Below are 16,652 nucleotides of genomic sequence, written 5' to 3' on the forward strand. Positions count from 1 at the left end.
CTGAATGGTAGTGAGGGAGAAGGCGTAGGGGCAGGTGAAGCACTTGTTCTGTTTGCAGGGATAATTGCCAGAAGGGAGATCAGTGGGAAGGGACAAATGGACAAGGGAGTCACATAGGGAGCAATCCCTGTGGAAAGCAGAAAGTGGGGGAGGGGAGGGAAAGAGGGGAGATGTGCTTGTAGAGGGATCGCATTGGAGGCAATGGAAGTTTCAGAGGATTGTATGCTGGATATAGAGTCTGGTAGGATAGTACATAAGGAAAAGAGGAACCCTACCCCTGGTAGGGTGACAGGATGATGGGGTAAGACCAGACATGTGTGAAATGGAAGAGATGTGGTTGAGGGCAGTGTTGATGGTGGAGGAATGGAAGCCCCTTTCTTTGAAAAAGGAGGACATCTCCTTTGTTCTAGAAAGTAAAGCCTCATCCTGAGAGCAGACGTAGTGAAGGTGGAAGAACTGAGACAAGGGGGTGGCGTTTTTATAAGTAGCAGGGTGAGACAAGGTTTAGTCTAGGTAGCTGTGAGAGTCTGTAGGTTTGTAATATACATCTTTTAAATCCTTTTAAATCGAAGCAAGAGGCGGAGAGGGAAGAGGTAAAAAAAGTTTGGAGAGAAAACACGAGGAAATCTGCAGATGCTGGAAATTCAAGCACAACACACACAAAATGCTGGTGGAACACAGTAGGCCAGGCAGCATCTATAGGGAGAAGCACTGTCGACGTTTCGGGCTGAGACCCTTCGTCAGGACTAACTGAAGGGAAGGATAATAAGAAATTTGAAAGTAGTGGGGGGAGGGGGAAATGCGAAATGATAGGAGAAGACCGGAGGGGGTGGAATGAAGCTAAGAGCTGGAAAGGTGATTGGTGAAAGTGATACAGAGCATAGGTGTTCATCGAAATAGTCTCCCAGTCTGCGTCGGGTCTCACCAATATATAAAAGGCCACACCGGGAGCACTGGACACAGTATACCACACCAGCTGACTCACAGGTGAAGTGTCGCCTCACCTGGAAGGACTGTCTGGGGCCCTGAATGGTGGTGAGGGAGGAAGTGTAACTAACTTATCACAAATAGAAGATATTAATCCTTTGCCCAGTGGATTAATACGAAGAAACAGGTCCACGAAGTTTTCCTCAGGCATCTCAGGAAAATTTGATCTTAAAAGGAGAATGAAATGTCTAATATGAAGGTGTCAAAAGAAATAAGTATTAGGTAGGTTAAACTTTTCAGATAGTTGTTGAAAAGTTGCTAAACAATTATCTATGAAAAGATATTCAAAGCGCCTAATGCCCTTTCTATACCAATCATGAAATGTTGAGTCTTGCATAGAAGGTAGGAGTAGTAAAAGATGATTGTGTAAAATAGCACTAGAGAGAGCGAGAGAAACCATGAAGGCCATTAAGTTTTCTAAACTGAGCCCATATTCTCAGAGTATGTCTAATAGAGGATTAACAATTAGTCTGGGCAAGCGACAAGAAAGTGCAGATCCAAGAAGTGCAGAAATGGAGAGATCCTCACTAGAGTTCAACTCCATTGCCACTTATTTTAGGCAGTCAGACTGATTATGAAAGAAGGACTAAAAAGTAAGACAGCAAATATTGGCTGCCCAATCACATAAACGGAAGTTAGGCAAAGCCATACCGCCTTCCTTTTTAGATTTTTGAAGGTGAGCTTTATTAAGTCTGGAATGTTTGCCCTTCCATAGATAGGACAAAATGATAGAATCTAACAAACCAAAAAAAGCTTTAGAAATAAAAATTGGTAAAGACTGAAATAAGTATAAAAATTTAGGAATTTTAATAACATTAATTTGACCTACCAGAGACACGGACAAGGGTGACCACTGTGTCAAACTCTGTTTTGTAGAGTTTAAAAGATTAGCAACATTTTCTCGAAAAAGATTCTTGAAGTTCCTTGTTACTGTACTACCAAGGTAAGTAAATTGATTATCAACTACTTCGAAAGGGATGTCATGAAATACTAATAATAGTACTTCTCTATTGATTGGGAAGAGTTCGCTCTTGTGTAAATTAATTTTGTAACTGGAAAGCTGACTAAATTGATTAAGAAGTGAAATCATTGGGGGTAAGGAAGTAGATGGATTTGATATAAAAAGTAAAGGATCATCAGCATAAAGAGAAACTTGATGCTCAACACCCCCCTCCAAATCCACATCAATTCAGCACAGCTACGAAACGCAATCGCCAGTGGCTCTATGGCCAGATCAAAAAGTAAGGGACTTAAAGGACATCCATGTTGGGTGCCACGTTTAAGGCTAAAAGACTGGGATTGCTGAGAGTTAGTCTAAACAGAAGTGGTGGGACATGAATATAACAATTAATCCATGAAATAAAACTTTGTCCAAAATCAAATTTTTCTAAAACCGCAAAAATGTAATTCCACTCCACACGATGAAATGCTTTCTCCACATCAAGAGAAATGATACATTCAGGAGTCCCAAATGAGGGTGAGTACAAGATATTAAATAGACTTGTATATTTAAAAAAAGGGAAGGTGATTTTTAATAAAAAACCAGTTTGATCTTCAGAAATAATAGAAGGAGCAATGTTCTCTAATTTACGAGCCAAAACTTTAGCCAAAATTTTAACATCAATATTTAACAAAGAAATCGGCCCATACAAAGAATACTCTGTTGGATTTTTACCTTTTTTTGGCTAAAAGAATGATACATGCCTCGTTAAATGTTGCTGGCAATTTACCATGTTTAAACAAATCAGATAGAACTAAGAATAACTGAGACGAAAGCAGTGAGGAAAATGATTTGTTTATAAAATTCTGCAGAAAACCCATCAGGTCCAGGAGATTTACTGACTGCAGTGCAGAAATAGCATAAGATATTTCTTCTGGTGATAATGGTTCATTGAGTTTTACTTTAAAATCAGAAGAGAGCAAAGGAATACATCTGTTTAAAAAATGCTCAACAGAGATATTATCATTTAAAGATTCAGAGGTATAAAGTCGAGAATAATAGTTCTTAAATGTGTCATTAACTTCAGAATGATTCGAAGTAATGTTCCCATATCCTTTTCGAATTTTTGTATTTTGTTGTTTAGCTTTAGAGCATCTTAGTTGGTTGACTAAAAACTTGCTGGATTTATCACCATGGATATAAAACCAGCTCTTGCTTTCAAGAAGTTGACATTCAACTGGTTGAGTGGACATAAGGTCAAACTTAGTTTGAAGTTCTACTCACTTCTTGTGCAGTTCAGGATTTTTGGTCTGGGCATATAGTTGGTCTGTTGCTTTAATCTGACTGATCAAATCTAATCACTCTAAATGGGTCTTTCTTTTCAGATTTGCATAGAAAGTATATGAAATTATTTGACCCCTCAAATATGCTTTCATGGCATCCCTGACAACCTGGGATGAGATTTCAGGTGACATGTTAGTTTTAGGAAAGAAGTTATCTGGTCCTTCATAAATTTTGCAAAATCATTGTCCGATAACAAGGGCGGATTAAAACGCCAATGTTTATTCATTTGAGGGAGACCAGGAAAATTTATAGACAGGGTAACTGGGGCATGATCTGAAATCAATATACTCTGATAATCACAAGAGTGAACAGATGGAATCAGCTGGTAACCCATTAAAAAATAATCAATGCTAGTAAAAGTATGATGGACATGTGATAAAAGGAATAATCTTTCTCAATAGATGGAAAAAACGCCACATATCAGAGATACCATCATTAGAAAGAAATAAGTGAATAGATAAAGCAGATTTACTAGGTAGTCTAGGAACAGAGGACGATCAATCCAAAACTGGATCTAATCAACAGTTAAAATCACCATCCAATATAAGAGAATACAAACTCAAATCAGGCAATAAAGAGAAAAAACGTTCAAAAAAGTTCACATCATCCAAATTGGGAGCATACAGGTTAGCCAATACTATCCTAGTATTATACAATTTCCCTGAGACAATAATAAAATGACAATTTGTATCAGATATTTTGCTGTGAAACTCAATGGGAACATTTTGATTAATAAGGATAGAGAACCCCCCCCCCCCCCGAATGGAAGTGCTGTCCCACCCACCTTGTCATTAGATGAGAATTATCAAAGCTATGAATATGAGTTTCTTGCAAAAAAAGCAATGCCATCTTTGAGCTGCTTAAGATGTGAGAACACCTTCCTTCTTTTAACAGGATGGTTCAATCCTTTAACATCCCAGCTTATAAAATTCAACATGCTAAACATTGACATTTAAAAAAAAACATAAAGGGTAGTAGGTATAAACAAGATCAAACATTCAGATAACAGCTCTGTGGCAAAAATATAAGACAAGAGAATCAGGAGAAAAAAATGTCCTGAGTAACTTCCCCGATGGTAGAATAGGTTGTGGTTGGGTTGACTTGGGTCCCCAATAATCTTTCAGGTTCTTTTCTCATACCTGTCTTTGTAAATGTCCTGACTCATGGGAAGATCACAACTACAGATGTGCTGGGCTGTTCACACCACTCTCTGCAGAGTCCTGTGATTAAGGGAGGTGCAGTTCCCATACCAGGCAGTGATGCAGCCAGTCAGGATGCTCTCAGTTATGCTCCTGTAGAAAGTTCTTAGGATATGGGGGGCCCATACCAAACTTCCTCAACTGTCTGAAGTGAAAGAAGCGCTGTTGTGCTTTTTTCACCACACAGCTGGTGTGTACAGACCATTGGGGTCCTCGGTGATGTGGATGCCAAGGAACTTGAAGCTGGTTACCATCTCAACCCCAGATCCATTGATGTCAATAGGGGTTCAACCCGATAAGTGTGAAGTGGTTCATTTTGGTAGGTCAAATATGATGACAGAATATAGTATTAATGGTAAGACTCTTGGCAATGTAGAGGATCAGAGGGATTTTGGGGTCAGAGTTCATAGGACTCTCAAAGCTGCTGCACAGGTTGACTCTGTGGTTAAGAAGGCATACAGTGCATTGGCCTTCATCAACCATGGAACTGAGTTTAGGAGCCGAGAGGTAATGTTGCAGCTATATAGGACCCTGGTCAGACCCCACTTGGAGTACTGTGCTCAGTTCTGGTCACCTCACTACAGGGAGGATGTGGAAACCATAGAAACAGTGCAGGGGAGATTTACAAGAACGTTGCCTGGATTGGGGAGGATGCCTTATGAGAATAGGTTGAGTAAACTCGGCCTTTTCTCCTTGGAGCGACGGAGAATGAGGGGTGACATGATTGAGGTGTATAAGATAATGAGAGGTATTGACCGTGTGGATAGTCAGAGGCTTTTCCCCAGGGCTGAAATGGCTAACATGAAAGGGCACAGTTTTAAGGTGCTTGGAAGTAGGTACAGAGGAGATATGAGGGGTAAGTTTTTTATGCAGAGAGTGGTGAGTGTGTGGAATGGGCTGCCAGCAACAGTGCTGAAGGTGGATTCTGCAGGGTCTTATAAGAAACTCCTGGACAGGTACATGGAGATAAGAAAAATAGAGGGCTATGGGTAACCCTAACTAATTTCTAAAGTAATACATGTTCAACACAGGGTTGTGGAAGGGAGTGTAGCAGTGGTCAAGTGTGTTATCTCCACTAGTGCTCACCTGGATGTGCTGACAAAACTTCAGAGAGATTTTTGTCAGCGACGCTCAATTAAAGTCACCGGTGACGATGAAGACAGCCTCTGGATGTGCAGTCTCCAGCGTGTTGATGGTCTTGTACTGTTCCTTGAGAGCCAGGTCAGTATCAGCCTGTACCGCTGTGATGATAACAGCCGTGAACTCCCTAGGCGGCCAGTAGGGTCTGCACAGCAGCACTAGATATTCCAGATCTGGGGAGCAAAAGGATTTGAGTGCATGCACGTTCTTGGTGTCACACCAAGCATTGTTGATCATGAAGCATACCCCTCCTCCTTTACTCTTCACAGTGAGGGTTCTTCGACCTGTCTGCCTGGAACAGGGGGATCCCAGAGGGATCAATGGCATGATCTGGTATCTCCTCCGTCAGCCAGGCCTCCACGAAGCACAAAACATTGCATTCCTTTGTTTCCCGCTGATAGGAGTTTCTAGCTCTCAGTTCACAAAGCTTGTTATCCAGGGACTGAACGTTAGCCAGAAGTATGCTAGGGAGCGTCAGCAGATTTGCATGCCGTCTCAGCCTCACCAGGATGCTGGCCCTTCTCCCTCGCCTCCAGTACTTCTTCCGAGGTAGTGGCAGCGTAAGAGATGAGTCTCCCATGGATCGCGCAAACAGGAGTTCCCAGTGTAGGAAAGGCAGCACATAGTGGGTAAATGCCATCTTTCTGATGTTCAGATGTTCTGACGTCTGTCGTATCTGCTGTGAATATCAGCTACTGGAACAGAAAATGCTAAGAAAATTACAGTGGTTAGTAGGGTACTGTAGATTTGGAACGGAGCTCACAACACGGCCACCGTAAGTGGTTCCATCTTTGCAGCACCAAACACAGTTCAGGTCCTCTTTAAATGCTCAATCCTTCCTGCCCAAAACATGATTGCCAATTAGCAGGGCTGTCCAGAAAATTTAAAGGGGCCTCGCCAGCCATGCATACTCCAGGGAGTTAGAGCATCTAAACCTCAGAAACCAACACGGACGGGTGCATGTCTTAACACTTAGACTAAGTTAACAGGTTGGTACAACATTGGGTTCTGAAGGGCCTGCACTTTGCTGTAATGTTCTGGTTCTATGTTCTATTTGTGTGGAGACTTGGACTTTTCCCTCATCACGGTCATGAACAGCCCACCCCTTACAGTCAGCCTGAGTCCAGATCCTAGACTCATTAGCCAGCGGGAACATCCCCCCTGTATCCAGCAATGTTAAACTCTGTCCTCAGTTCAGTGAGATCACAACTCATTCTTCTAATCCCCAGTGAACAGAGGGACGGTCAACTCAACTTCTCCTGATGTGACAGACTCACCAACACATGGACCTGAAACACTGACCCTGTTTCTCTCTCCACAGATGCTGCCTGACCTGCTGAGTATTTCAATGATTCTCTGATTTCAACATAGTAAAAAATTCTTCAGAATCTTCATTACAAGTGCAACGTTCATTTACCAAGGACAACAAGTTTGTACCCAGTCTTCCTGGTGTGGAATCTCCAAGTGAAGATATAATTCTGTGATCAATTCCAGGTTGCCATGGTGATCAACTACTGACTGTACTCAGTACACACCGTGGCAGGACAACGAGACCTGACAGAGGATCACCAGCCAGACGCACAGAACCATTCAGCCCTGTGATCCTGGGACAGGAACTGTGTGTTCCAGTAGGACATCAGGCACAACAAATATCCTGGACTGGAATAGAGTCAAAACGATAAATGGTTGGAGAGGAGTTTTAACTTTCTGGGAATTGAAGAAAGAGAACTGCATGCCTATCCCCAAAACACACCCTTTACCCAAACTCCCCTGCAGCAAAGAGAACAGAGATTCCAGGAGAACACACAGCATATCGGAGAAGAAGACAAGCATTCTACCAGCTGGAAATAATGTATGAAAATCTCAGCTCCCCACAAATTGTAAAAGATTTAGGATTACAGGATCATTATCCTCACAAACTGTCTCTTCAGACTGTCCAGGAGGTGTCCCAGGATAAACTGGAGGACAGCAACCCAACTCGAGCAGAAGATCTTCCCTGGCGATTTCTCCAAAGGATCCTCTCAGCCAATTCACTGACAAGAAATCCCAAATGGCCACCTGATCTCTCCTCGGAGGGTGAAGATGATGATGATGATGAAGACTTCAGTGATTTCTTTGAAGTTACAGCACCAGGGGATGGTGAGATGAATCCTCTGGATATCATTGCTGCCATTTTCCTCTGTGCTGACCACTCTCTCCAGCAGGAACTGATGCTGAAGATGTCTCTTTGCCAGTTTGCATTACCCTTTCTGATGCCAGACATACACAGTCACCCCATGGACAAGGTGAGGGGACCCACAGAAGGGCCTGGTGCCACCCTTCTCCTCTGGGCCATGAGACCCATTGTTAAAACATGGTGCCCACATTCTCCTACAGACAGCAGCCCCGTTGTGGAGGTGCCCATCGTGACAGCAGCCATGCCAACGGTGTCCTTCCTCAGACTGGGAAGGTGCACAGTGTCCAAATCCCGAATCCTCAATCTCACCCTGAGTCAGGCACAGCTGCAGCAGAACATCTTCCTGCACTCCGAGATGGAATGTGGGAATGTGCCCCGCAGGATATCCGATGGAATGGCGGAGATCAGCTGGTATCTCCCTTCTGGGAAGAGTAACACGGATATTTTCCCAGAGGCTGCTGTATTCATTAACCTCCGAGGCGATGCTGAAACTTTCCAGGGAAACGCTCGGTTTCTGGCAAAAGTATCCACTGCTCTCTTCATTTTCATTGATGTTATCGGTGAGAAGGAACGAGAATTCCTCGCCTCTCTCCCACAGTCACCAGCAAAACTCTTTCTCATAGTCAACACCCACATCAATCAGCAACACATAACCCCCAAGCAGGTGAAGAAAATGTTCAAAGATCTAAAGTTAGAACCTCAACAATGCCTTCTTCGGACAAATGAAAATGAAGCTAATCTTGCAGAGATAGTTTGTTCTCAGATCAAACAAGTAATTCTAGTGAGGGACAGGGACCAGACCTTGCTGAGCCTGGAGAAAATGGCTGACATTGCAATGGAAAGTGGGATTGAGGTCGATGAACATCAACCTGAAATACAACGAGCCAAGGAACTGACCAAAATACTGGACAGACTTGACTCAGGAGACATTACTGGGTATAAAAGGAGAGTGTTGCCCTTTCATGGAGAGCCCTGGCAAGGGTTGTCTAAAGTTGAAAAAGAGAAATCGCGGATGAAACTCCGTGGGGACAGAACCACAGTCGTGTATAACCACCAACTGGACCAGGAGAAGAACAGAATCCGGGAAGCTCAGCTCAGACAGAGTCTGTCGGAAGAGATGCGGCTGTTCATCGAATACCTCACCCGTCACGATGGGGTTGACAGAGCCATTTCCCTACAGTGGCTGAAGCTGGAACTGGACAGTAAATCACAGGAAGTTATGGCAGGATTGCGTAGAATTTATAAAGAACTGTGCAAAGACTCAAAGCAGAAGGTGAAGGAACTGAAGGAGTTGGATCAGAAGATGTCTGATAGTTCCCTGGGACTTGAGCACTTCATGAGGGAATTTGGCCAGGTTTATGAACTTTCAGTGACTCGACACGTCACCCGAAGGACACAGATCCACCCAAAGGTGCCGCAGTTCCCAGGGGTTGCTGCTGAACTGTTGCTGGAAGGGTTCCCACTGGAACTCATCGATGGAGACGTTTCCAACGTTCCCATTCCATGGATCACTGCCGTACTCACAGAGCTGGCCAACAAAGTGGGAAGAGCTTGCCGAGTGTTTGTGCTGACAGTGATCGGAGTTCAGAGCTCGGGCAAGTCCACACTCCTCAACACAATGTTCTGTTTGCGGTTTGCTGTGAGCAGCGGCCGATGTACTCGAGGGGCCTACATGCAGTTGATCAAAGTCACAGGGAGCCTGGCCGAGGAGCTGGGCTGTGAGTTCATCCTGGTCATTGACACAGAGGGGCTGAGAGCCCCAGAACTCGCAACACTGACAGACAGCTACGAGCACGACAATGAGCTGGCAACGTTCGTGGTTGGATTAAGCAACTTAACGTTGGTAAACATCGGGATGGAAAATCTGTCAGAGATGAAAGATATTTTACAGATTGTTGTTCATTCCTTAATCCGCATGAGGGAGACAGGAAAAGGGCCAAAGTGCATATTTGTGCACCAGAACGTCGGCGATGTGAGTGCGCACGAGCAGAATCTGAGAGGCCGTCAGAAACTCCTGGAGCAGCTGGATAAGATGACAGAGGCTGCAGCAAAGCTGGAGAAGGTAGACCGAGTAACGTTCCGGGATGTGATGGACTATGATGCTGACAAGGACAACTGGTACATCCCTGGTCTGTGGCATGGTACACCCCCAATGGCTGCAGTCAACACCGGCTACAGTGAACACGTCTCCCAACTGAAGAAGAACCTAATTCAGTGTCTAATCCAACGGAGCAAAAGCCAAAGAGCTTTCACTATCCCGGACTTTATCAAATGGATGGCTGGGCTTTGGGAGCAGGTGAAACATGAAAATTTCATTTTCAGCTTCCAGAACAGTCTGGTCGCAGAGGCTTACAACCACCTCTCCATGAAGTACAAGGACTGGGAGTGGGAACTCTGCAAATTCACTCACTCCTGGGGAAATGAGGCTGAAAACAGAATCAGCAATGCCAAAGGAGATCTCACTGAACTGCTCTGTAATCTGGAGAGGGAGATGAGGACAGAGATGAGCAAAAGGGAGGGTGTCACTCTGGATAAACTGCAAGCTCTGTATGAAAGTGGGGCTGATAACGTGTATCTGATGGAGAAATACAGAGAGGAATTTAAACTCAGCATCTCCAGTTTATGCAGCCGACTTCAGCACGATTCAATGCAGAGATGTAGAGATACCGTGAACAGACGGGTGGGACTGCAGGGTGTGGATGATATTTGTAATAATTTTCACAGGAAGATTGGAGAACAGGTCAAGGAACTTTTACAGAATTGTAAAGTAGCAAATCGGGTGTTGGGACACCAGGAACTGAAAAATGAATTTGAAACGATGTGGAAAGGTACACTGTCTCAACTGGAGTATCAGCCCTGCAGAGAAAGAAACATTGAACTGGAGATTGAAAATCTTCTCAGAGAGGCAATAAGAGCTCAAGGGAGAGTGATTAATGAAAGGCTAAAAGGTAAAAATCTCTGTGAACTGGGGACCCAATACCTTCAGATTGAAGAGAAACACATCAACGTGTCACATTGGAGATGGGGTACAAGTAAACTCATTCCATTCAGATTGAAATCAGACCTCGATCAAGCAGCAATGATTACAAAGCCCATCGAGGATGAATGCAGACATTGGATCACTGACATCACAAAAAAGGACATGGATTATGACAATAAATATTGCATTGAACTTTTGAACATGATAGAGGAAAAAGTTGACAATATTTCACATCAAAACTTTTCAATGTCTGAGGTTTTCAAGGCCGAGTTTAAACTTCACCTGTGTGGTTACGCTGTACCAAGATTCCAGGAGATGCACAGGAGGTTTATCCACAACCACGACCCACGGAGAAGACTGGAAAACATGAAAAATCAATACTTTGATCGCTTCATGGATATTTACACAGAGCAGGATGAGAACCAGAGACAAGCAAAACGATTTACACAATATTGTTTCTTGCCAGCTCTCCGAGACGCCACCCTCAAGACTCTCAGCGTGAACATCGTGGATGATATGAAAAAACACAACCCTGAGCGACAGTACAGTCTCCGCAACAACTTCACTGTGGCCCTCCTGGTCCACCTGAAACAAACACATCGATTTGATAAATATCTACGGTACATCAGAGACTTTGTGAATTTCGCCAAAGACTGGCTCCATCAGCAAGTTATTAAACACTGCAAGACAGAACGCGATGGGGAGAGCACATTTACCTGTCTGGCTAAAGAAATCCTCACAGAGATCACTGGGCAAGCTAAGGACATTGTTCAGGATGCAGTGAAGCAGAACTTTGCTGGAAATGCTGAGAGCTTCCTAAACATGTTTGCTGAAAAGTTAAACACAAGAATCTCGATGCCCAAAGATGAGATGAAACTCGTTCTGCTTCAGAGTGGCAGTGATGGCAAGAAATGTTCAGAAGCCATTCTGCCATGTATTGAAGAGGTGGAGCAGGATCTCCTCCGTGAGGTAAAAGGCTGGGATGTCAAAGCAAAGATTGAAGAATTATCCATTAAACCCAGGGAGGAGTTGTTCAAAGGGTTATTCAATTGTACAATGAAATGTCCTTTCTGTGGGGTTTTCTGTGACTCAGAGACCCCGGTTCACTCACAACACTCCTGTAAACAGCACAGACCTGAAGGGCTCAACAACTGTCGATGGGCAGACAGTGAACATCTTGTAATGGATATCTGCACAGCTTCAGTCGCTGGTGATACAAAATTCCGAAATAAATACACAAATGGGAAATTCCTTCCCTACAAGGATTATCAAACAGTCAATGATTACTACAAATCCTGGACTATCCAACGGGAAATTTCCGCACAGGCAGCATCCTATTGGAAGAAGGTTTTCTACACTTTCAATCAGCAGTTTGCTGATGAATACAGGGCAAAGCCTGCAGAGATCGATGGAAGCTGGAACATTGACTGGGAGGTGGTGAGGGAAGAAATGAACAAGTCGTATAATACAAACATTCAGTCTTGGTAATGTCTCTTTAAATGGCGTTACTCAGTGAGAGACAGACAAAGGGAAACTGTCTTCCTCGGAAGAATTTGGCAGAGTAAATCAGTGTGTTCAAATTAAAATCCAATCACAAATCATCAAAAGAATTAGCAGAGCAAAAGGAATGTTTCATTCCTACATTCATGGTCCTGCCCTCATGGTTAATAAAGTCCTCACTTACTCACCCTTCCCCATAACTCAGGTCCTCAAGTCCTGGCAACATCCTTATAAATTGTCTCTGCTCTCTTTCAAGCTTATTAATATCTTTCCTGTGGGGAGATGACCAGAACTGCACACAATACTCCAAATCAGGCCTCTCCAAAGTGTTGTCCAACTTCCAAATCCTAATTCCTGTACTCAGTGCCCTGATTTATGAAGGACAATGCACCAAACACTCTCTTTATGACTCTATCTACCTGTGATGCCACTTTCAATGATGGCTCTCTATTTCCCACCCTTATCCCGATATCCCAGATCCCTCTCATTCCCAGAAATCTGTTGATCTTGTTTTGAGCCCAGCCAATCACTGAGCCTCTCTCTACAGCTCCAGGGTGGAGAATCTTTGCCCCTCATCTCCACTCACATTCCCATTTCAGTAAACTTGGAAATGTTACTTTTGGTCTCCTCAAACAAATAACTATCAGTGAACAACTGGGACCCAAGCACTAATCCCTGTCTAAAATACCTGACGGATCACAGACCAGTCATGTGAGAAGGACACATTCCTTCCTACCATTTCCTTTCTCTACATTAACCAATGTTCAGTCCATGCTGGAAATCTCTCCCAGTTCCAAGTGCTCTCGTCTTCTCTCCCCAACTCCATGTGATCCAAACTTGTTCACCAACCTCCAGTGAGAGACCTCAACAATAACCTTCTGAAAATCCAAATACATCACATCTACTGGATCCCCCTGAACGACTTCACTCGATACTTCCCCAAAGACCTCGGAAAGACCAGTCAAATGTGACTTCCATTTCATTAATCCAGGCTGACTCGACTCACTCATAATATTTTCCAATGACCTTGATATCACATCCTTCATTGTAGATTCCACCATTTCTCCGAATGCCAGTGACAGGCTAACAGTTTGGTAGCTCACTGTTTCCTCTCTCCCTCCACTCTGGAGGAGTTCAGAGAGTCTGTGGTCTGCTGACCTGACCCACTGAGTTCCAGCAGCTCGTTTTCCATCCCAGATTCCAGTCCCTGCAGACCCGTGTGTTCCCAGCAGACATCACTGAGCAGCTTCAGCAGGCAGCTCATTCCCTTCAGCACATTGAATAAAGCACTCTGCTCACACACTGTTTCTCCTCCCTCAGATGCTGCCCGACCTGCTGAGCATTTCCAGATTTCCAGCCTCTGCAGTTCTTTCATTGTCACTGACTCTGTCTGACCGTGTGAGATTTTCTAAACACCTTGTCATCGTTCCTTCAGTGTGTGTTCAGCAATTTTCCAGTGGCAGACATCAAGACACCGAGTTTCCTGCTTTCTACCTCCGTCCTTTCTGAAATAGGATCCTTACATTTGTAGTTTTCCAATCAGCTGGGCCTGTTCCAGAATCTGGGAAATCCTGGAACATCCCATCTATCTGGAACTTCAACATTGGAACATGGAACAGTGTATCACAGTACAGGCCTTTCCCCCATGAGATTGTGCCAACTATTTAAACAACTCTAAGGTCAATCAAACCCCTCCCTCCCACATATCCCTCCATTGCCCTATCACCCATGTGCCTATCTAAGAGTCTATTAAATGCCCCCAATGTATCTGCCTCTACCACCACCCCAGGAGTGTGTTCCACACAACCACCCCTCTCTCCATAAAAATAACTTACCTCTCCTCTATTTCCTCCCAACACTTTAGAGTTACGCCCCCTCGTATTACCCACTTATGCCCTGAGAAAAAGTTTCTGGTACTTATCTCGTACACCTTTATCGAATCACCTCTCATCCTCATTGTCTCCATAGAGAAAAGCCCTTCCTCACTCAAACCTGTCCTCATAAAACATGCTCTCTAACCTAGGCAACATCCTGGTTAGTCTCCTCAGTTCCCTCTCTAAATCTTCCACATCTTTCCTATAATGAGGTACCGAAACTGAACATAATATTCCGAGTGTGGTCAAACCAGGGTTTATTGATCTGCAACATGATCTTGTGGCTATTCGACTCAATATCTTGACTAATAAAAGCCGACACACCATACACCTACTTAAGGGCCCAATTAACTAACAACAGCTTTGGATATGGACCCCAAGGTTCCCCTGTTCCTTGACACTGCTCTGAATCCTGCCATTAACTCAGTATTCTGCCTTGAAGTTCGAACTTTCAGAATGAACCACCTGACACTTTTCTGGATTGAAGTCCATCTGCCTCTTCTCAGCCCAGTTCTGCACCCTGTCAATGTCCTGTTGTAACCTACAGCATCCTCCTGCACTATCCAGACCTCCACCAATCTTCATGTCATCTGCAAAAGTCCATCCACTTCCTCATCCACGTTCTTTATAAAAATGACAAAGTGCAGGGCTCCCACAACACCACGGGTCAGGGATCTCCAGGCAGAATACCCTCCCTCACCTCCCACCCTCTGCCTTCTGTGTGCAAGACAATTCTGAAATCAGGCAGCCATGTTTCAGATCCCATAACTCCAGGCCTTGTGAATGAGTCTACCTGGGGAGAGGAAGGGGAACAGGGAGATGCAATGGGAAGTTGGAAGGGGGAGTAGGGACAGTGGAGTGTGGAGAGGAAGGGGAGAGGGTGAAGGGTAGAGCTTGGAGGGGGTAGGAGACATGTGTGAGAGAGAGTTAGAGATATTGATGCTGGGAAGAGTTCAAGAAACATTCTCCTGAGGAGAGGGATGGGATCTCTCACCAGTCAAATGGCGCCAAGCTGTGATCTCTGTCGAGGTCGTGGCTCAGACTCAGATGATTCTGTTTTGCTTCTTGGGTTTTTTTTTAGCGTTTGTTCATTGGGGGGACAGACGGGGAATTGGGGGTTAGGGTTTAGGGACATGGAGCAGGAGCTGGTATTCAGAATCCAGGTCAGAACACTCCACAATCAAAGGTCAGTTTGGCAGGCAGTAATGATGGAGGTTAGCAATCCCTCTCAGTGAGTCTTGGGTTGTAGTCCATCATGGCAGGAGGAGACCCAAAGGTCAAAAGCCTGTGATAAGTGGGGTCAATACCCAGAGGATGGAAAGACCAGAGCGCATGGCCCAAGGTTGAAGTTCAGATGTGGACAAGACTGTAGAGTGACATCTAAAGATCAAACAGCAAAGTTGGTGAGACTGGAGATCAAGGCCTGAAGGTAGAATCCCCAGGGTTGCCCTGTCTGGAGATTGAGGGACAATGTCTGTGAGTCCGTGCCAGGGACTGAGGCTGGAGGACCAATATCTGTAAGTCAGAGTCTGGGACCAAAGAAAAGCTGCCTGTGTGTGTGAAGGGGAGGGGTCGGATGTGGAAAAGGGGCTTGTTTTGCTGTTGTTGTTGTTGCTGCCGGTTGTATTTTCCTGCTGAACGTTGGGTTTGCTATCTTGGCACCGGAAGGTCTGGTGACGTTTGTGAACTGCCTCCAGCACATCCTTCAGTGTGAATGCAAACACACATTTCACCGTAGGTTTCAATGTAGATCTGAGAAATAAATCTGAATATCTGAGAGCTTTGGGAAGAAACGTATAAAAAGGTGCCGGACAAGATCACCGACAGCACTGACTCCGGAGAGCAACCAGTGAAGAAGACGCTGAGTCAGGGACTCTGAGAGGAACTCACGGTGAACCCTGGCCAGGTTCATCTGGGGTGGGGAACACCTGAACAGGGGCGGGGGGGTTTTGGGAGTTGTGAGAGTAAACTAAAGAGATGTGTAACTAAATAGTTAATGTTTGAACTGTGTAATTACTCCTTGAACAAATCCTGATCAATAAAGACAACAGTTATTGGTCAGTCATCGTCTGGAATGTTCTATCATGTGATGTGTTTAACTGGGAATAGGGTTCACCAGTGAAGTTCACTTTGTGATCAGAAAGCCGTGGAACCGTCGAGCTAAATGTGAGTCAAAATACAACAGTTCAATCCGAGAGGACGTGCATTCAGGTGGGGTGGGGATGGAGTTTAAAGGAGATGTGTTGGAAATTCAGTATGTGGGAGAGAGGCCGGAAGCAGGGAGTGAGCAAGATCCTCGTCACTCGGGACCAGGGGGAGTTTTTACATTCACATTATCGCATGATTCATGGCTGAAGATACAACTGGCTGCTGTGACCTTGCTGAGTTCACAAAAGGTCAACGTTTCAGAACTTGCCATCATTGTGTGCCATGTCATTTGATGTTGGTGATCATGGTCCCATGACCATGATTGTTCTTGGCATTTCTTTCTACAGAAGTGGTTTGCCATTGC

The 16,652-nt window shown here is 44.5% G+C and overlaps 1 protein-coding gene across 1 annotated transcript; it reads left to right on the forward strand.

Annotated features, from left to right (window-relative positions):
- The first annotated feature begins 5,059 nt into the window (after positions 1-5,059).
- Positions 5,060-16,073, forward strand: LOC132391998 (up-regulator of cell proliferation-like). Its single transcript, XM_059965882.1, has 2 exons — positions 5,060-5,691; positions 6,932-16,073. Exon 2 carries the CDS (start codon positions 7,461-7,463, stop codon positions 12,252-12,254), a length of 4,794 nt encoding a protein of 1,597 aa, XP_059821865.1. The 5' UTR covers positions 5,060-5,691; positions 6,932-7,460; the 3' UTR covers positions 12,255-16,073.
- Positions 16,074-16,652: the final 579 nt, after the last annotated feature.

This window comes from Hypanus sabinus, chromosome 3 (genome assembly GCF_030144855.1).
Source record: "Hypanus sabinus isolate sHypSab1 chromosome 3, sHypSab1.hap1, whole genome shotgun sequence".
Lineage (NCBI taxonomy): Eukaryota > Metazoa > Chordata > Chondrichthyes > Myliobatiformes > Dasyatidae > Hypanus > Hypanus sabinus.